This window comes from Acinonyx jubatus, chromosome B1 (genome assembly GCF_027475565.1).
Source record: "Acinonyx jubatus isolate Ajub_Pintada_27869175 chromosome B1, VMU_Ajub_asm_v1.0, whole genome shotgun sequence".
NCBI lineage: Eukaryota > Metazoa > Chordata > Mammalia > Carnivora > Felidae > Acinonyx > Acinonyx jubatus.
The window spans coordinates 99,714,316-99,736,911 of NC_069382.1; the positions used below are offsets into that span (position 1 = coordinate 99,714,316).

The following is a 22,596-nucleotide window of genomic DNA, read 5'->3' on the forward strand; positions in this document are numbered from 1 at the left end:
CACCCCCCAACCATAATCATCTTCCATAAAAGTCTGCAAGAGTATATTTTTCTACAGTTGAGGCAAAAATCTGAGAGTAATGAATTACGATTTTTATATTGGGGGCATTGGGTGGGGATACTGACAACAAAGAGAGCAGTGTTACCTCTTCGGGGAACTGAAGAATCAGACACGCTCCTTGATCTTATGGAAGCTGGGGACTTTAGGCTCTGTGCTGCTGTCCCTGGTGACATGGTGCTGTTTGTCATATGTTCATTGAATACGTTAGGTGACTGAGGCATGTGGGTGAAGGAGGCTGACTGACTAGGCTGCTCCCAGGTCCTGCAGTAAGCTTTTCTTGATGATTCTGGAGAAAGATGTTGGCTTACCCCTTCAATGGAATCAGGTGTCCCTGGGCCAGATGCTATTAGGAAAGTGGAAAACAGAAACAGAATTAACCAGGGTAGAGTCTCCATCTTATAAAATAATAAATTTCACCACTCCACCATTTATAATTATATATGCCTTCTAGTTCTTTATTTGGTAACTGTACAGTAATTTATGGTTTGCAAAATACCTTCCAGCAAGTTATTATTTAATTCTTACAGAAACTCATGAAAAGGGCAAGACAGGTCCATTTTATAGATGAGGGAATAGACTCAGACCTGGATTTCTAATATTTTCTACTGTATCATGCCAACTCTTTCACTTACACACTATACTAGTACAACAATATGTAAGTCCTAGAGAAAAAATGCAGGCAATATGGTAACATGTCCCCAACATTTTGTTTTTCATGCTTAACTAACCAGATTAACTTGCCAACATTTTGTTTTTCATGCTTAACTAACCAGATTAACTTGGATGGTTAAATGTATTTCTGCATTTCAGATTTTACAAAGATTACAGAATAATTACAGAATATAAGTCAGCTGAATGTAATCTCTGAAAGGGCAAGCTTTTTGTGATCTCCAGTACTAATGTATCCCCAATGGTTAGTTAGCACATTAGAGGCACTCAATAGACATTTATTCAGTGGGTGAATGAATTGCATGGTGCAACTTAACAAGTTGTTGCACAACTTAACAAAACTTGTGTTATCAATCCGAGGTTCTTGTTATTATTGTAATCGTAATTAAAAGCAACCTAAGTATAATTACAGTTACATAACAAGCTTACTTGGCAAATTTATAGTTTGGTCTCCAAGGAATAAGCGTCTTGCAATACTTCTCCTATACCAGGCTCTTGGAAATGCCAGAATTTCACTGAGTCGACGCATATCATATTTAAAGGAGGCAGATCCTATATCGCAGACAGCTGATGAAGAAATAAATAAAATCTGTTAGAACAGATTTCCAAAACTTTAAATGTCTTTTCACATGGTAAGCATAACATGACATGTTACACAACTAATTAATGAAATATCAAAATAAGTTACATGGTATGATTAGTAAGTGATATTTGTTCTTGCACAAATGATTAAAATAGCACATTCTTACATTATTCCATTTCCTTTTTTGAGGTGAGGGCAACTTGAAATTCTTTCATCACTTTATCGTGAAATTCTGAGAGGTTCTAAAGATCAGACTTATTGACAGCTTTCAACTTTAACATAGAGCTCTTCTCAAATATGGAAATTGAATAATCAGGATGGGCAGGGGATACAAATTTCCTCAAAATTAGTTGCAAACTAAACAGTGTGTGGCAAGAACTACTATTTTCCTTTTAGACTTGTCAGTCTGAAAGCATTCTTCTGATGGCCACCTCTTGGGGTTCTGTTCTGAGCATTCTGTTGCTCCTGCTTTACGTGCTCTTCTGTTCCTCTGCATAGCTTCTGTAGGATTTACACACCAGTGTCTCCCAAATCTAACATTTCTGTCTCAGCCCAAGTCTGTATCCACACAGCCAATCAGCCAGTTGTCTACCAGACTCTCCCACCTAAATGTCCTATTAGGCACTTCTTTACTTTCTAAGTTGATGATGGTCCATTGCCCCTTCTGTCACCTAAGCTAAAAGCTTGAGGCATCCCTGTCTTCTCTATCGCTCCTTACACAGTTTGTCCTCAAGCTTGTAGATTCTCTTATAGTTCTCTTAAAATCATTCCCTCTTCTTTTTTTACTGTCACGGCTCAGAGCTTTATCCCCTATTGCTTGGTCTATTTCAACAGTCTTTGCAAGCATCTTTCCATTTTTCATGCTACTGTCAACTCTCTTTTTAAAACACCAATCTGAAGCATCTTCCCACTTTTTTTTTTTTAATGAAAACATGTTTATTTTATAATCCACATACAATTTTTTTGTGTAGTAAGAACACTTAAAATGAGATCTGTCTTCACAGATTTTTAAATGTATAATACAGTACTGTCATCTTTAAACACAATGCTGTCAACCTTTTTCTTAAAAACCTCTAATGGCTTCTCACTGCCCAAAGGATCAGAACCTTGTTCTTTTAGCCTGGCATCTGAGCCCCCTACAATCTAGTCCTGGTCTATTTTGCCAGCTTTACCTCTAGCCGATTCCTCTCTCCTCCTGGACATTCAACCATACAAACAGTTAAATGTTCAGTTACGCCTGTGTTTTGCTTCGGTGAACCAAAGTATGATCCAAAAGCATACTTTCTGATGCTTTTGTACCATTATATAACATGTTATTATAGCCAAGAATTTTCCTACATAATTTTGAAAATCTGGCCCAAATATCATTTCTTTTGTGAAGCATTGTCTGATCTCTTAAGTAAAACTATTTTTTCCTCCTTTTTATATAAACCTCCATTACAGCATTAATCCCATGACAGTGTCATTTATTTTTCTACTTATAAGACCTTGCCTATTCATGCCTGTACCGTGAATCATTGAGCAGAGTGCCTTGCACAAGTTCACTGTTAAATATAGGCTCAATGTATGTTTGTTGAATGAATATTGGGTTAAAGTATACTCACTATATTTCTGCAGTTAACTTTAAACATTTTCATTAATGTACTGCTCCAAATTCTTCAAAATATTCCATACGCATTTAATTTTAAATACTCAAATCACAATATAAAGAAAACGTGCAAGTGATTTGCCCACAGGTATATAGCTAGTGACAAAGCTAGCAATATACATGCATACAACTTAAGATCTTATGAAACCAAGTAAAAATTATTTACCCCTCATCCTTCATTAGTGTTTTAAGGATTTACAATCAGAAAATTAATTTAAACTAATAAGTCAGAAATTTTACCAATTCATGTTAGAGAAGCGAAGAAAAGAAGTGATTTTCAGTGATTTAATTAGGCATATATTGGCCTTTGGGTGGTATTTCTATGCATTTATCTAGAAAGCATATTCCTAACATTGATTACTTAGACTGAGATAGTACATTAGGCTGGACTGTTATTCCTCTTCTTTAAATCCTATATCACTAAAAGCTTAATATTATTAAATATATTTAATATTTAAACATTGTAAAAAAAAGGAGGCCCTTACTTAATTCTGAAAAACAGTATTTTAATTAAAAAACTATAAAGTTAGGTACCAGATATATTGATTAGTGTAGTGTCCATTTTGCTTGCAGACTTGCTTACAGACTGACTTTCAAAAAACGAGGCACCTCCTGAACGCCTTATCCGAGACAAACTCACTTTTACAAATTCAAGGTTTATACTGAGTGAGTCTTTTCGACCAGTGACTGAAGTGGGTTCTTCATCCACATTCCCTTTAAAAAATAAAAAAAACACAGCACACACACACAAATATACATGTACATATACATACATACATACAACTATCTAGTTATATGAAATTATCTAATATACTGGAATATACCGTCAATTGAAATCATTTGAAGTGAGGCAAAAGTTTAAGAATGATCTAATGAGCATTCTTGACAGTTGTTTAATAGTTTCAAGCCCATGAAAAATAGTGATGATTTTCACAATAAAAGCAAGACTTGACATGGAGAATATGTTTTTGTTATCTAAGTAAATCAAGAGAAATTCACTAATATCAATGTCTCTTACATTTTTAGTGATAAACCTTCATTTTAATTAAACAATTTTTTAAAATGTTTATTTATCTTAGAGACAGAGTGCGAGCAGGAGAGAGGCAGACAGAGATGGAGACAGAATGAGCTGTCACAGCACAGCACAGAGCCTGATGCAGGGCTTGAACCCATCAACTGTGAGATTATGACCTGAGGAAGTCAGAAGCTTAACCGACTGAGTCATCCAGGCATGCCAAATCTGCACTTTAAAATGACAGTGAAATTTAAGTTGGTTAAATAATGACCAGGAGGAGGAGGAGGAGGAGGAGGAGGAAGGGGAGGAGGAGAAGGGTTTCAGTTTAAATTGACAAATGTGATGCACACACTTAAAAAATTTACTATTTGTATAATACAATTTCTTATACGAATAATGATTTGGCAAAACACTTAACATAAATATCCTTTTAAATAAAAAGATTATTGTGCTGCATATAGCACTTATGAAATACTCAGAGTTTTAAAATTCTTGTATAATCATCTAAACTATTTATTTTATATTCTACTTATTATGTAGAGACAGAATAGATAGCAACAAGAAAAATAAACTTTCTGATCTTGTTTTATATGCATTATTAAAGGTGTTATGATTTCTGAAAAGATCCAAGCTTGAAAAGGTGCTATAGGTGCAGCTGGGTAGCTCAGTCTGTTGAGCGTCTGACTTCGGCTCAGGTCATGATCTTGTGGTTTGTGGGTTCGAGCCCAGTGTCAGGCTCTGTGCTGGCAGCTCAGAGCCTAGAGCCTGCTTCAGATTCTGTGTCTCCCTCTCTCTCTGCCCCTCCCCCACTCACTGTCTATCACTCTCTCAAAAATAAATAAACATTAAAAAAAAAAAGTTGCTTTAAATTAAAAAAGATGCAAACACTCTAAGTATACCTAGTCCTCCTGATCCAGGAGTCAGCCCAGAAACAGCAGTTTTTTGTTTCCCTGCTCCATATGGATGAAATACATAAAGGGAAAAATCAGACATGCATGCAGTGAAGCTCAAACCAGATGAACTACTGCTGGAACTGGTTAGATCTGACTGACTACTACTGTGTCGACTTCTGCCAAGAGGGCTGCCTAGTCCTGATGAACCTGTAGTGAACACAAGAAATGCAAAAATTACAAGCCACAGAAAAATTTAAAAGCCTGTCACTTAATACATTCTTATGAACCAAACAAGACTTGAAATTAAAATGGAAATACTCGGGGCGCCTGGGTGGCGCAGTCGGTTAAGCGTCCGACTTCAGCTCAGGTCACGATCTCGCGGTCCGTGAGTTCGAGCCCCGCGTCGGGCTCTGGGCTGATGGCTCAGAGCCTGGAGCCTGCTTCCGATTCTGTGTCTCCCTCTCTCTCTGCCCCTCCCCCATTCATGCTCTGTCTCTCTCTGTCTCAAAAATAAATAAAACGTTAAAAAAATTTTTTTTAAATGGAAATACTCAAACATTATTAACTGATCAATATATTTAAATCCTTGAAATGAAAATAAAGACTTAGATGTACTTTGCAATCAATTTATTCTATAAACCACGGTTGAATAGTCTGTTCATCTTTGAAACATTTATACATATGTTTTGGCCAACTCCATGGTTTCCTGTTACTTTTCTCCTTTGTTCCACTGGAAGCAGGCAGTGGAAGAGGTACAAAACAGTTGAGGCTAAACAAAGGGGGAGGAGAACTGTAAAAAGTCCAAATCATATAACTAGAGTCCACATTTCAGTAGCAAGCAGTGGAAATAGAGGAAGGTACACAAATGCAGAAAGTTAAAGGTCTCTTTTCCCTGAGAAAGCCTCACTGGCAACACTTACCATGGGTGGATACGCTAATTCAAAATACGCTTTAAATGTACAAAATATGAGTAAAGCATCTGAATAGAACATTATATGAGTTTGCTGATAATTCTGAAATGTGTTTCTCCAAAATATATAGACCTCCTTTGAATTCATATTGCAACTGGTTACTTGACATCCTACTAGAATGTGTCACAGGCATTTAAATCTTATCATGTCCGAAACTGAACTCTTGATCTTTATCTCCAATCTGTTTTTCTTCCAGGGTCTCCCATCTCCAGTAAGTGACATTTCCAAGCAAACAGCTCAACCAGAAACCTGGGGGTTATTTGTCATCCTTCCCACTTCTAACTCCCCCTCATGCAATTTATCACCATATCATTACTATGTCTGAGGGCATTTATCAAGACTGTCCATCTCCCTTATTTCACTATTACTCTAGGCTAAGCAATAATCAGTTCTGGACTGCTGAAATGGCCAACTGTTCTCCCTGCTTCCTTCTACTCTTGTTCTCCTCCAATCAGCTCTCACACTGTAGCCACTCTAGTGTTCTAAAGGGATAAATCAGAATCACATGTACTTTTCTGCTTAACTCTTCAATGGCTTCCCCACAAGATCTGGCTGTATCTTATCTCTTTAAAATCTTTTTCAAAAGCCAGTCCACCTTTTGTTTGCCACACTCTACTTACACTTGTATTTCTGTTTTCATTTTTTAAACTTGCCAAATTCTTTCTTGCCTCATGGATTTTGTATTCTCTACCTAAAGCGTTCATAACCCCAACTCTCTGCTTAGCTAATTGATACTCGCCGACTTCCCATTTCCACTTAAAATATGCTTGTCTGCTTATTAATCTGTTTCTCCAAATTCAAATTATGTTCCACATTAGCAGGGACATACCTGCTAGTGAGGTTCACTACCATATATCCAACCTAGCACTTAGCCAGACCCCAGTAAAGTTCAACAAAGACCCTCTGAAAGAATGGATACTGTCATAACCTATACTTCTCATACATTTATTCTCATCATCATTCCTTCCTGCATGTTTTATGATGATAAAATGAGGGATGCTACTTCATTTTTCTTTACTTTCTCAAGAATCAAAATGTGGGCATAACAAATAGTCACTCATTTCATATTCTTTTCACTACATATACCTAGCACAGCACATATATACTGTTATAATAATTTAAGTATCAATACTTTGTGACATTTTGTCATTATGAAAAAATGTGAATATCCCAACAGAGAAATGGACATAGGCATATTTATCCCCCTCCCTCATTAGCCAATAAAGTAATAAGACATAATAAAATCCCATTTTTAGTCCATCACATTAACCAGTGATTAAAAATAAATGTAAAGCATAATGTTGGGAAGAATACAGTGAACTTGGTGTCTACACACACTGTGGTGAGGATGCATAAATCTTATATTTAAGATATATTTAAATCTTTTATATTGAAGATATATTTAAATCTTATGTTTAAAATATAAATCTTGGGGCGCCTGGGTGGTTCAGTCAGTTAAGCGTCCGACTTCAGCTCAGGTCATGATCTCACGGTTTGTGAGTTTCAGCCCTGCATTGGGCTTGGTGCTGACAGCTCGGAGCCTGAAGCCTGCTTCCGATTCTGTGTCTCCCTCTCTCTGTTCCTCCCCCGCTCGCACTCTATCTCTCTCTCTCAAAAATAAAGATTAAAAAAAATTTTTTTTAATAAAATAAAATATAAATCTTTATATTTAAGAAGAGGAAAACATACCAAACGCTTTAAAAATGTCTACTCTCTCTGACTCAGGAGTTACACTTTTAAGAGTTTATCCTAAGGATGTTAATTTATATACAAAGATATTCATCTCAATATTACTTATAAAATAGAAAACAAAAAGCCCAGGGAGTCTCAAATATGTGATCAAAATGATGGAATATCATGCAATCATTAAAGTTATTTACATATGAATATTTAATAATTTGGGAAAATCTGTATTTTAAGTTTTTAAAAGATACATAGAAGAGTTCATATTTAAATTTTGCCTAGGAAGAAGACTATCTATAAAAATGCTGGAAAGTAAGTAGGAAGTGATAATACTGGTTATTTATTATAAAAGGATATTATTATTTTCATTTTTAGCACTCTTCTGTTTTCTGTATTCTTATAATGAACGAGTTAATTTTATAATCAAAAAATAGGTTTACAAAAATGGACACTACCAATCCAATATTTTGTTGACTGCAACACAATTCTAGCAGCAATATTTTGGAGCTAAGTATGACAGTGGGCAACCACATTAGCAAAAGTTATTTCTAAAATATTAACTTTTGTTTTCCTATTTTATGGTGAAACTTTCAAAGATTCACAAAGCAACCAAATGCTTTGCCATTTCTCCAGTGTCTTTTGACATTGTCAAATATCCTCTGGGGGCAAAATCACCCCTGGTTATGAACCATTGTTTTAATGATAGTTCTCTTATTCATAAGTATCCATTTCATCCATTGTAGTCTCTTAAGAATAAAATCTTTGTGATTTGCATATGTGATGTATGATTTTTAGGGCAGAAATGACAGCTTTAATATATTAGTGAACAGTAACTGTCTCACCAGGAAATCATAGGTTCTGTCTTAAAAACAAAACCTTTCATAAAGTGGACATTTGAGTCAGGCAACAAAATTTACCATTAAATGTGTGTGTGTGTGTGTGTGTGTGTGTACACACTACCTCATACAATTTTATTTCACTGTGATAAATTCTTGCAAGATAACTACATCTCTTACTTTCCATTTGCAACACTGATTACTCTTAAATGTAAAAACAGAGCATAACATAAAACATTCAGAAGTACTTAGATGTATAATAACATGACAGTTATTTCATAGTGCTTGTAGTGTATACCTCCAAGCCAATCAAAAATGTTACTCAATTGTCATTCACTTGTACCAAAATATACTAAATATATTAGTACAAAATAGACTAAAAAACTTTGATCTCTGTTATTTTTTCCGTATATACTCTAATTCTCAAATATTCCCCTTTTCCAAATTTATTTTTTAGAAATACATACTAATTAGTAGTAAAATGTTTGTTTAAAAAGTAGAATTTGCTTTACGCCAGTGTAATAAAGAGTGTTTCTATACCTGGTATTCCAGTTTTGCTTGAAGAGGTCTTTGTTCCACTCTGGGTAGTATTACCTCCAGGGGATAAAGTCTCTGTGGGATATGTGGTCCCTAAAGTCTCTAGTTCTCCTCGGTTGGAAGAAAACACCAAGTCCAGGGATGGCAGCTTCAGCATGCATTCTACTCTTGATACTGGTAAACAGCTAAACTTGATCTGTGAGGGCTAAAAAGCACAGAAAACCAAAAAAGTTTCTAGGTACTAGAAAAGTTAAAACATTTCATACTGGATTCCAAATTTATATTTAATTTCCATTTCATTCCACATATACCAAACACAAAAGGATTTTGTGTTTAATGTCCTAGCCTTTATCAAACAGATACATGATATATTAACCAAAATGTATTAATAAAATGGTATTTAAAAAAATCTAAATATTTGAGGAGGTACCTCTGAGTTAATACATATTTAGACATCTAGGTAATTCAAAACATTTAAAGGTGTCTGTGTTCATATTATACTTGTTCATAATTAAGTTTTTTAAAGGAAATAATTCCTCTTATACTAAAATTTTTAAAAAGCTGTTGTAGTAACAGAAGTTGTATAGGGGCGCCTGGGTGGCGCAGTCGGTTGGGCGTCCGACTTCAGCCAGGTCACGATCTCACGGTCCGTGAGTTCGAGCCCCGCGTCAGGCTCTGGGCTGATGGCTCAGAGCCTGGAGCCTGCTTCCGATTCTGTGTCTCCCTCTCTCTCTGCCCCTCCCCTGTTCATGCTCTGTCTCTCTCTGTCCCAAAAATAAATAAACGTTGGGAAAAAAAAAAAAAAAAGAAGTTGTATAAACTTTCTAGCTGTCACCCGTTACATGTTTTCATCATATTTTCAAAAGACTAATGCAAAACTCCAGAAGATCAGACTGAAGCCCGTTTGGCCAAATTGCTGTTGTAGAAAATAGTTTGAACAGATGACCATCAGTTTCTTTTATTCTTGAGATTATCAGGTTTTAATTGAAGGTTAACTAAATCCTGAAGTTTGGGGGTGCCTGGGTGAGTCAGTCGATTAAGCGTCCGTCTCTTTGTTTCGGCTCAGGTTGGGATCTCATGGGTTTGTGGGTTTGAGCCCCACACTGGACTCTGCACAGACAGTGCAGAATGTGCTTGGGATTCTCTCTCTCCTTCTCTCTGCCCCTCTCCCCATTTGCTTGCCCTCTCTCTCTCAAAATAAATAAACTAAAAAAAAAAAATCCTGAGGTTTGGTTACAAGTGGTTATCAAGTCCTCTTTAATAAATGGACTCAATCAGATACTAATATATACTCCCAAAGGCCTACTGATAAGACTGTATTTTATAATAAAATACTAAATAAAAATTTCATAACTTAGCAAAAATCTAACAAAGGTACTATTATGTGACTTATATCTCAATTACACTTTATATTTGCCCAAAAAGGACCATAATGGCAAGAAATACAGGTGTCCTAACAAAAAAAGGAATAAAATGCTGTAAAAAAGGAGGTTTAATGTAAACATTTTTATTTTTGCCATAACAGTGTGAAATCTAAGATTTGATAGCCCAAAGATCTATGCATCTCCCCAGCAGATAAGTTAATACACATATAAAATTGTATATAAACTTCCCATATGTCAATCTCTAGGCCCTGATAGATATACTAAAGGTCCATGAACCAAGATTAAGGAAACTTTAAGGAAAATAATATTGGAAATATTCAAATAAACTTAAGAAAAACATTTTTCTTTAAAACAAAAAGGAATAAATGAAGTATATCACCTGAACTCGTACATAAACCACAACATCTACAGGGAAGGAAGAGTAAGCAGATGTTGAAGATGATACTAATGATGTTGTTGATTCTTCCATAGGATCAGGTATTTCAAAATGTCCCATATCTTCATCTTGTGAACTGACAGCTGTTAAAATATTTAGTTTTATTATTAGGGCAAGGGCAAACTATTTACTAAAACATCTTTTCTCTTATGCTAGTACTGAGATAAGGGATATGAACACACAGAAACTTGCTTCTGTGGCCCATCATTCTACAAATCTTTCCCTATTCAAACCTCTTGCTTTTTTCTCCAAATTCCAGTTCCTGTTATAACACTGTACAGAGAAAATTAAGTATTTGCCCTCAAGAAGTTTCCAGTCCAAGAGAGAATCTAATGTAGGAATTAAGGATGTTAATTTTGTCATTAACTAGCTGTGGCCATGGGAAAATCATATAACCTCACCAAGACCTAATTTCTTTATTCGTAAATGAGGACTAGATGATTTCTCAAGTTCTTTTTCAGTTGTGTAATTCATGATCACTGAATATAGTATATAATAATATATAATAGCACTAAAAATTCTTCTAAGTAATAGAATTTTTAAAATATAAGTGACTGAGAAGTAAATGTATAAGGAGAATACTTACTTGTATAATTCCTTTCAATTGGTGTGATTGGGATAGTTTCTAGAGCTTTTTCCAGAAAATCTAATAGGCAGGGACTAATAACCATTTCTTCTGGCAATGACTGAAGTGCTACCCAAGCATACAATTTGGCTGTTTTGACTCCTCCACTTCCTTTTCCTTTGGCTAGAACATTTACAAATGTGAGGTGAATTTAATAGTCCCCATAAAACATACAATAATTCTATGAGAAATTAGAACTACAGGACAGTTTCATCAGGTGAAGCACCTTATACATAAACCATACAAGAATGCAATAAAAATAGCAGATTGATAGAAATGATATATTAATATTAGGATATAAAGATAATTAATGATGCACATAATACCACAGTTACTCCTGCTTGCTCTAGGTCACAAATTTTGGTTCAATTTTTCAAGTTTATGCTTTGCTTAGTATTTCATTTAGCATTATTTTGTCCACTTAAGAAGATATAGAGAGAGTTGATTAACAATATTTTGTGGTAAGTGAGGAAAAATGTTGTTTTCAGGCTTTCCTATGTTCTTCTGTTTTTAGCTTATAGATACTTATAATGCTCCCCTACATGGACTGCCATCTCTTTCCTCCTACATAACAAATATTCTGTGTCAGTAGATGAGTATAATAGCTAACTAAGACTTAGTTAACTTTGGCTTAGGTTTCTACCCCCAACATACATCAATTTTGTAAACCTAGCAAAGCAGTTCAACTTCTGTGAACCTGAGCTTTCCTCATTTATAAAACTGGAATAATATTATCTGTCCTGCACTTAAATGGGCATAGATGTTCCCTGTCAATTGAAAAGGGATATAAAAAATATGATTATCATGACTACTGGCTATTTTAAAGGATTTATGTATCAAGTTCCGTCTCTCAAACGAAACATCTTCAAATAATTCTTGTCTGATATTCCTTTTTTTTTATTTTTTAATTTTAATTTTTGTTTTGGAAATTCTAATGTATATTTGAGGTATTCATGTGGTGTGATAGCCAGATTCCAAAATAGCTGCCGGTGGTTCTTGCCTCCTGGCATTCATGCCCTTGTGTAGTTCTCTCCCACAGTGAATAGGGCTGACCTGTATGATCAACAAGATATTGTGGAAGTGATGGTTTGTGACTTCTGAGGCTAGGCCATAAAAGGTATTGCATCTTCAGTCACATTCTCTTCGAGATCACTCCTTTTGAAGGAAGTCGGCTCCCTTGTTATGAGAACACTGAAGCAGCCAAGTGGACAGGCCCAAGTGGGGAGGTACTAAAGCACCAGCTTGCCTGCCATGTGAATAGGAAGTGATGGAAGCAGATTTTCCAGACCTAGTCAAGCATTCTGACGACTGCAGACTTAGCCACACCTTGACTGCAATGTCACAAATGACTTTACCGGCCAAACTGCTGCTGAATTTCTGATCCACACAAACTGTGTTGGAGGTTAAAAGCCACCAGATTTGGGATCATTTATTATGCAAAAATAGATAATAAATGTGGTTAAGACCAATGTACTTTGTCTTAAATGTGTAAGTTTAATGTTTCCATCTAAATCATAAGCTCCCACATATTAACTGCAGAAAATTTTTTCTAAATACATTTGTGTGTGTGTGTGTGTGTGTATGTGTGTGCGTGTATAAAAGTTAAACTATTTAGTGTATTAAATTTTTTTTAACACTGATATTCTAAGGTAGTATCAATTTGAAAAATATCCAAAAGTAGTTGGGCCACATTTCCACATATGAATTTTATACAGTCGTTATTGGCAAATCTATGTCCTTTTTTCTTAAACATGTAAACTTGAAAGAAATTCTCAATAGAGCAAAGAGGTGATGACCAAAAAGTTACAAAAAAAAAAAAAACTAAAAATAAGGTATATTTTCCTGAAATACCTGAGGGAATAGGTGGGGGTTGGGGAGGAAGTAAGGTGTTAGTCTTGCTCTGGACAGTGCAGGGTAAAGGAGGAGAAGGAGGAGATGATGCACTATCTTTCATACCATACAGCTTGGACTCTTTAGAGAGCGTTCTTGGCAAGGAAGATCCTCTGGAGGCATTAGGTGAGTCAGTCTTTAGTGTCTTGGAATTGTAATGCAACTGTATGAAGACAGATAAACTTTCAAAATTAAAATAATCCAGATGAAGAAAACCAACAAATGTAGAAAAATGAGGAAGAACACCAATCCAGCAGTCAGAAGACCCATTTTACAAGTAAATGTTGTGATGCTAGTAAGATTCTTAACTTTTTTTCATTTAAAATTTAAAAAGTCATCCCAGATAATAAATTCTTTTCTAGCTTAATGTTACAGCATTCTATAATTCTAGAATCTAAAAAATAGATGTTTAATTAAGTTGGACTCGGAAAGGTTCAGCAAAGGTTTATACAATATTCATTGTATAAAAAAGTAACTTTTTACTGCCAAAATTTAATGGAAAAGCTATATAAAAGAAGTGGCAACCTATAATTTAGATGTTCTTATGTTCAGAATATAGCTGCATCAGAGAAAAATGAAAAGTTTCATGTTAATATACTCAGTAAAGGAAGAATGTGTATGATAGAAAATGAACACCACTAAGAATAAGCTAACCCTAGACGGATAGAAATTACATATTAATATTAATATAATTAACATTAATAAATGATATATTAATATTAGAATATAAAGATAATTAATGATGCATATAATACAACCTAGACTTTTAGGTTTTTACCTTTACATCAACTCCAGGAATGTAAAATACTGTTGTTTCTAAGTCACTAGGTTTTGTCTGTAGAGATGATGGCACTTTCTTGCCAGTCATTAAATGGGTAGTAGAAGCATAATTAGTTTGAAACTTCTTCTTTTTTGAAGGAGAATCTTGATCTAAGCTCCTGGAACTTCTATCATAACTCCTATAAACAGAAAAATGTTTTATCTTTTTTAAAAAGGACATTTATCTCCTTTTGTTTAAAATCAAACTTTTATTTATACAGTAAGTGGAATGTAATCCTTCATTAATAAAGTTGAAAAAGTAAAGCTTATTAGCGTCTCTAGCTAAACTGGTTAATGCCTTGCATGGATGATGTTTATGTTGTATTTTCCATAACTACATAGGGGAGTTATCTTTATTCTTTCCTGAGGCCGCAATTGTTTCACATGAACATAGCAGGCTGAGGCAAATGAAATTGCCCTTTACATAGGTAAAAACAGCTGAATATTGGCAATTTATTATAACAAATTAACATTCTTATCATTACTACTACATTTGTAGGAATTCAATTGTATAAGTGCCTTTTCATCTTCTCATTTTATTCATTTTATAAAACCCTCCTTAGACAAATAGACCATTAAAAAAAAATTTTTTTTTAACGTAATCTCTACACCCAATGTGGGGCTCAAATTCACAATGCCAAGATCAAGAGTTGCATGCCCTAATGACTGAGCCAGCCGGGTGCCCCTAAAAATCTTTTATTATGAAAAATTCAAAAAGTAAACAGAATGGTACAGTGAACCCCTAAGGCTCCAGCTTCAACAACTGTCAGCATTCTGCCCTTTTTTAAAAATCTACATTTCTACCTCCTCCCCATCCCTTCAATTGTTATTTTCTTCAGCTTTTATTTATTTATTTTTTAAGAAAGAGAGAGAGTGAGAGAGAGTACAAGCAGGGGAGAGGGGCAGAGGGCGAGAAAGAGAGAATGTTAAGCAGGCTCCATGTTCAGTGCAGAGCCCGACATGGGGCTTGATTTCACGACTCTTGAGATCATGACCTGAGCCAAAGTCAAGAGCTGGATGTTCAACTGACTGAGCCAGCCAGGTGCGTGCCTCTTTAGCTCTTTTTTAGATTAGGTCAAAGAAAAGCAAAGGAAAAAATTCAAGAGAAAATAATCTTATCTTAAGCCTATTTATACCACCATTTTTTTAATGATGGAAACAAATGGTAAAGCTGCAGTTATATCCTAAACGACAGTCCAGTATACTGAGGCCTCTGTGCCACTGTTTCCCAATCTTTATCTCTATTTGAATTCATCAAAATTCTGAATAACCAAGATATCTCAGTGTACTGCACTTGTCTTTATAATAGAAATGTGCACGATACAAGGAGAATTCCAAAGATACAATTCTTCTAGTTAAATTGCTAGGATCTAAATCTGACATCCATTTCCAGTTGCCAGAAAATTTTATACACTTCTTTAAAGAAATAGTATATTATACAAATAACCACTCAAACTTTGCAGGTGTGATTAAATCCACTCTTTAAATCTACATTTTGGGACATGGGTGGAAAGTTTGTTGTAATTCAGTGATATAGAAATAGTATTTCTAACAAATGAAATTACATGTACCCTTTTCTGACCAATTTCTTACCTTCTCAAACTTATATCGTCATGTTCTTGTAGAAGGGTAGTTGGGTGTAGCACACATTTTCCACTATCAATTTCAACACGTATATCAAGTTCAAAGTCAATATTTCTCTCTGTAGCTGTGCCACTAAGACTTCGGTTGACTGGAGCCGTGGGCCAGCGTTCTGTAAATAGTTGATGAACAGCAGCGAAACCTGTTGCTTTTTTACGAGATGTATGTCTAGAGAAAGAAAACTGATCATTACACTGTATTAAATCGAAAAAATTTTCAACAAACTATTTTCCAATATCTTACGTGAGCAACAGTCTGTAAATAAATTTTACTATTTTATAAATTCATACATACAACTCAACTAGTTCATACTATTGAAGATTTTCCTAAGTTTGATGGAGTCACATTTTATTCAGCAACCACGCACTCAGTAACTATCATGTGCTGAGCAACATGCTAGGTGCTGATGACACAGACAGCATCACTGCTATTAAGGTGTCTAAATATTGGTGTATGAAATATAGTCTACATTTTCAAGGAGATTTCGTATTTGCAAATTGTAAAATGTTACTTTCCTGATTTTATTAAAAGACTGAAGAATAGGGAAAGAAAAAATAATGCCATATGGAGCTAAATTACATTAGTAAGCCACAAATATGTCTCTTAGTCTCACTCTGGCTAGGCAAATTAAGATTTTTTTCTATAAAAGTTAATAGTTACACATAATGCTTTAAAGATCAGTTCTAAACTCTGAAATACTGCCTAAGCATCTCAAAACAAAAAGGCTACTTACGAGGGTTTCCTGTAAATATAAAACCTTTCCCTCTCATGATCTTCATCCTTTTCATCCTTCTCAGAATCTTCACTAGTGGAAGACAAACTGTCATCCCGTCGGCCCTCTTCAGGTTGGAAAGGAATGCCTGTTGAAAAGCCTCCTGGAGTTTTGGAAGAGCTGAACACAGAATATGATCCTTCACTGTTTGATGAGTAATGGGAGGGACCTTCAATGGTTACTGACAAAAGGTCCAGTTCTGTCTCCTCTGGAAACTGATTGTAAAAAGAGAAAACATGAAATCAGGTTCATTTTATATATCTTTTCTTAATTAAAAAAAGAGAAAGAGAAAGAACATGTTTAAACATTTAAAATTCCCTCAGACTTGAATTTCCTCACTCTGAACTGAAAGAAAGGTCAGATTTATGAACATGAAATAGCACACCAAGGAGGGAAGCAGGAAAGTCACATGACTGAAAGAGTGAAATTTACTTTACAGAAGCCTCTATCATCCTGTTAATTAGTACATGTTGTGTAATTGTTTAAGTTAAACATGCTATGGGGACAAAGCAAATAATGTGACCAACTGTAAATCAGAAGGGCAAGAGAGCAATTAGTGACAGAAGAGCATGCAGTGTCAGTACAGAAAGTACCTCATGCTTCTAAATGCTTTTTGTAGATATATACTTTTTTGCATTAAAGCAATTTTTGTTTTTTACTTTTTATTTTATTATTATTTTTATTCTCAAGTTAGTTAATATACAGTGTAATCTTGGCTTCAGGAGTAGAACCCCATGACTCATCTCTTGTATATGACACCCAGTGCTCATCCCAAAGAGTGCCCTTCCTTAATGCTCATCACCCATTTAACCCACCCCCATCAACCCTCAGTTTGTTCTTTGTATTTAAGAGTCTCTTACGTGGATATATTTTTTTAACGTTTATTTATTTTTGAGAGAGAGAGAAAAAGTGTGAGTTGGGGAGGGGCAGAAAGACAGGGGCACAGAGGATCTGAAGTGGGCTCTTTGGTGACAGCAGAGAGCCCAATGCAGGGCTTGAACCCATGAACCATGAGATCATGACCTGAGCTGAAGTTGGACACTTAACCAACTGAGCCACCCATGTGCCCCCGCTTTTTGTAGGTGTATTTTATTTATTTTTATTTACTTATTTTTTAATTTTTTTTTTTTTTTTTTTGAGAGATACAGAGACAGAGTGTGAGCAGGGAAGGGGCAGAGAGAGGGGGAGACACAGAATCCAAAGCAGGCTCCGGGCTCCAAGTTGTCAGCACAGAGCCAGATGTGGGGCTCGAACCCACAAACTTGTGAGATCATGACCTGAGCTGAAGAAACAAGTTCCTAATTGATTAAAGACAGATGTGCAAATAGTTATGTAATTAAAGATATCAAACTCAAGAATATTATTTTTTAAGATGAATAGTTTATTATAAACACTGTGTCACTGAGGATTGCACCAGGAGGCCACTGTCTTTAAGGTCAAAAAAAATAAAAACAAAAAAACAACAACAAAAAAACTTCCTATGATCTAATTTGTATTCCCTGTTTTGAGAGTTGCTTAAATATCCCTTGAAAATGTGAAAAGCCTTTGTAATGTGTAACGTGCAAAGGAATGAAATCTATTGATTCTACTATTAGATACAAAATTAGATACATAAAAATAGACTATTATAATCAAAATTTCATAAATGCAGAGTCCAGCTTTTCCTCACTTTTTATAATATACATGTTATTTAGTAAATATGTAAGACAGGTTTTATTTATCAGAACATATTCAATTTTTAAAAGTGTAGTATGAGTTTGTGTAAATATCCCTTTGTCTTTATTTTATATTTAGCCGTGCCTTAATCTATTTTGTAATTTATGATTTTTATATACTACTTTTTACAAATAGCATACATTACTATTTAAAAATAGGATTTGAACCAATTCAAATATTAATGCCCTTAAGAACCACTTAATCATTTCACAATATAAACATGTATCAAATCATTAGTTGTATGTCTGATACTAATGTTACATGTCAATTATATTTCAACTAAAAAAAGAAAGTTAGATGGGGAAAAATCAATTAGTAGAATCACTCAGTTCAATTCTTTAAATAACTTACTTCCAAGTTCATTTGTAGAAAAAAAATGTTTATCAAGCTCACTATAATCTAATAGTTCTAAAACAAAATTCAGTTTGACTAAATCAGTGTAACTATAGGATATATACTGAGACTATAGCTTAAAAGGGTGGGGAAAGGGAAACAAAATACATGTCAAATTAAGGTAACTTGACAGAAAATTCTTAGACAAGGATTTATATACCTAGTATACAGCTATATTTTTATAAATTATTTTTTTAATATTTATTATTTTTGAGAGAGAGAGCAGAAGCAGAGAAGGGGCAGAGAGAAGGGGGAACAGAGGATCTGAACTGGGCTCTGTGCTGACAGCAGAGAACCTGATGTGGGGCTTGAACCCATGAACTGTCAGATCACGACCTGAGCTGAAGTTGGACACTCAACTGAGTGAGCCACCCAGGCACCCCTACAGATATATTTTTAAAATTCAGTTTACTTTCATGACTTATATTTAGGGAAAATATATGGTTCATAAAAATGTTAATTCAACTTATGAATTATTGTGTAGCACATTTTCCACAGTTTTGTACATGAGACTAATTTTTATTTGTATTTTTAAATGTTTATTTTGAGAGAGAAGAGTGTGGAGGGGAGAGAGGGAGATGGAGAGGGAGAGAGGGAGAGAAGGAAAGAGGGGCAGAAGGACAGAGGAAAAGAAGGAGAGAGGGAGAGAGGGAGCGGGGGGGGGGGGGGAGAGAGAGAGAGAGAGAGAGACAGACAGACAGACAGACAGACAGACAGAAAGAGAATCCCAAGCAGGCTCCATGCTGTCAGTGTAGAGCCTGACACAGGGCTTGATCTCACAAGCCATGAGATCATGACCTGAGCCGAAATCAAGAGTTGGATGCTTAACCAATTGAGCCACCCAGGTGCCCCAAACATGAGAGTATTTTTTAAATGGATTGCTTTTATACATGTATGCTTTTTTATACCAGTGACTCCAAAGAAATAACATTCAAGGATTAATTTGTTGTTCTGAGAGAAGTTTAATTCTAGTTTCAATTAGTTAACAAAATTTCTTTAAAGAAAAAATTCATTTTGTAGTTGAATGCAGGGAAAAGAGATGCACTTAGGGATTAGCAAATAACTAATAAATAGCAGTTTTTGATTTATGATTTGGTCAATTTGGTAAGCTGATTTACTCTTTAATTTTGGAGATTTCAATAATACTGTATAAAGTATAGAAATAAAATGTATTTGTGCAAGAGCTTGTAAGACATACATGGTGAAAAAGAATTCAAACAATCTTAAAGCTTTATGTAAAGTATTTTTGAGGCCTGAGTTTAGTACAAAATGAGAGAAACACAATGTGAAAGCAGATTTGAGGGTGGTTAATTAGTTTTAAAGCAAAATTTATGTTGTTCTTAATAAGTACCTGAAAATACCCTTCCCCAGGAGAGCTGGATTGTGGTGTACTTCCCCATATTGTTTTTTTCAACTTAATTAAAATAATAAGAACATATATAAAAACTCGTGAAAAATAAACAATGGTTTAATAGTAAACAAATCTTCAAAAACAAACATAAAGTTAACATAAAGTTTAACATACATAAAATTAAATGTAACTTTTAAGCTGACCTTTTCTGACTTCTGGTTTCTGCCATTATCACTATATATTCTGAACCAAAATACATAATAAAATACATAAATACATAAAGTATAAACATTCTGCATTTACACTTGTGTAAAAGACCTAATGCGGATTCATACTTGAAAGGAAAATTACTCAACAAAATCTTTCTACCTAAGAACAAGCAGTAGAGTCTTTATTCTTGGTGCAAAATGCTAGTCTTGCACTAGGACATACAACTAATGATGTCAGACACACAACACTTGCAGCATGGCTCTCAAATGATGGCACAGAGGCAGTGTCCTGCTGTTTGGTAATTTTTAGATACTTCAATCATCACAATCCACACTTTCATTGTAGATAGGAATTAGTATTTTGAAATTGTGTAACTACTATAATTTTGTAATTAATAAAAATTATTTTGCACTGTGTATCTTGAACCAATAGTATCTCTCTTACTGTATCTTGGATATTGAAAGTTACTCTGGGTCCAGGAGATGCTGCATCTACACGGATTTCAGGGAGCTCCTCAGTTTCTCCTATTCGAGAACTGTAAGGAAAATATAAAGTTACAAAACATTAGTATTGTTTTAAAAAAGCCCCTGGGCTTTACAGAAGTCTCACAAATGACATTAACATTCTAAAGATTTCTAAATAATTACCTTATCCAAGGGTTAAATTTTTGGTATTTCATTTCTTAACATGTAGCATACTATTAAAAAAGCACTGAAGGTTTTGATTAACATGAGATTTTCTGAAACTAAACCATGTAAAAATTTATACTTCTTACTTCAAGTGCTCATTTATTAGTAAGACAGTATTTTTCTTTAATATGTAAAATTTCCATTTCTTCTTATGCTAAATGTGTATGTAATCACACCGTATCTAAAAGTGACAAACTTATAGCAGCAGCTAATAATATGCAAATACTCATTTCTTTGAGTAGTCTATAAGTTTACATATAAACTTGTCTACATAGCAATGTACTTCTTTACTGAAAAGCACACAATGATTGTGGTATAAATATGATAGAGGAATTCTTCAAACTGTTTAGTTTGACAGTATCCATTATTACCAGTATTTGACTAATGAGGTTTATTTCTGCTCCCTTAATTATGTAATTTCCCCAATTAGAACACAATAAATAAGTAGTGGACATTTGTAAAGGAGTCAGAAATTTTATTATTTGTTTCAATGGTTGAAATATATATTACCTTGCCCTTTCCATTCGTTTAAGAGGTGGTCTTCCAGAAGCAGAAATGCTTTTTGAACGGCTGTAACTTGGTTTGTAACCCAAACCCCATTTATCCTTTAGGGAAGCAGCCTAATGAAATGGGAGAAGAGTGACTTTAAACAATTGATGGTGTTGTAATATCTGACTACAGATAAAATATTATTCTATTCAACAAATTAGTCTGTTTTTCCCCCAGGTCAATAACATGTCACTTTATTTTTATTTTTTATTAGAGAGTGAGAGAGAGGTAGAGAGAGTACACATGCACATGAGCAGGGGAGGGGCCTAGGGAGAGGGAGAATCTTAAGCAGGGTCCGGATCCAGCACAGCCCATGTGAGGCTGGATGTGGGGTTTGATCTCCCAACAGTGAGATCATGACCTGGAGTCGGATGCTCAACCAACTTGAGCCACTGAGGCGCCCTGATAACGTGTTACTTTAAATTTGACTTTAAATGTCACTTAACAGTATAGGTGGATCAAAGTAGAGCAGGACCTAATGTCATTTAGAAGGAGTGTACAATGAAAATATGAGTCACCAGCTGGCCTGCAAGAGAAAAGAGAAAGATTGGGAGCAGGGGTGAGGGGTACAGAAATAAGGTGAGAAGAAAGGAAACGATTAAAAAGTAAAGAACAGCAAAAGAAAATGAGAATTAAAAAGACAGATTCTGGGAGAAAGCTAGGTTGGGGGTGGAAGAGAAAGAGAGATTAAGGGAAAGCAGGAGGGAGAGAGGGAGAGGCTGGGTTTGAGGGCCATCAATCATCTCAAGTACTACCCAAAGGCACTCCTGTGACAGAACTCCATTATAGGATAGGATAGGAAAGGAAAGGGGAGAAGGGAGAAGGGAGGGAGAAGGGAGGAAGAAGGGAAAGGGAAAGGGAAAGGGGAAAGGAAAGGGGAAGGGGAAAGGAAAGGGGAAGGGGAAGGGGAAGGGAGAGGGAGAGGGAGAGGGAGAGGGAGAGGGAGAGGGAAAGGGAAAGGGAAAGGGAAAGGGAAAGGGAAAGGAAAGGGAAAGGGAAGGGAAGGAAAAAGGAAAGGAAAGGGTGACTTCAACACTCTACTGGTTTCCAAATCCCTCTTCTCCAAATCTGTATCTAGTTGGGAACTAGATATTGAAAAGACTCAAATACAATGGAAATGTGGAATGCAAGAGGACTGAAGGGGAATTGAGGGGGAAATGACAAATGAGGTAAATGTTAAGAATGCTGATACAATTTTGGTAATTTCCCTAATCCTCTCTACCTA

General features: G+C 35.2%; 1 protein-coding gene across 9 annotated transcripts in view; it reads right to left on the reverse strand.

The window, feature by feature from the left end:
* Positions 1–22,596, reverse strand: part of BLTP1 (bridge-like lipid transfer protein family member 1) — a 210,186-nt gene that overhangs the window by 15,687 nt on the left and 171,903 nt on the right. For 6 of the 9 annotated variants that reach the window (XM_027063867.2, XM_053216995.1, XM_053216998.1 and 3 more), the window contains 14 exons: positions 21,333–21,442; positions 20,578–20,668; positions 19,924–19,986; positions 16,425–16,678; positions 15,644–15,859; positions 14,010–14,190; positions 13,193–13,394; positions 11,303–11,464; positions 10,660–10,799; positions 8,899–9,100; positions 4,875–5,075; positions 3,495–3,674; positions 1,159–1,296; positions 146–403 (listed from right to left, as the gene is read on the reverse strand). In XM_027063867.2, the coding sequence (XP_026919668.1) occupies positions 146–403; positions 1,159–1,296; positions 3,495–3,674; positions 4,875–5,075; positions 8,899–9,100; positions 10,660–10,799; positions 11,303–11,464; positions 13,193–13,394; positions 14,010–14,190; positions 15,644–15,859; positions 16,425–16,678; positions 19,924–19,986; positions 20,578–20,668; positions 21,333–21,442 (2,398 nt within the window). The remainder of the gene's footprint in view (positions 1–145; positions 404–1,158; positions 1,297–3,494; positions 3,675–4,874; positions 5,076–8,898; positions 9,101–10,659; positions 10,800–11,302; positions 11,465–13,192; positions 13,395–14,009; positions 14,191–15,643; positions 15,860–16,424; positions 16,679–19,923; positions 19,987–20,577; positions 20,669–21,332; positions 21,443–22,596) is intronic. The other 3 variants (XM_027063905.2, XM_053216996.1, XM_053216997.1) reach the window with 2 other exon arrangements.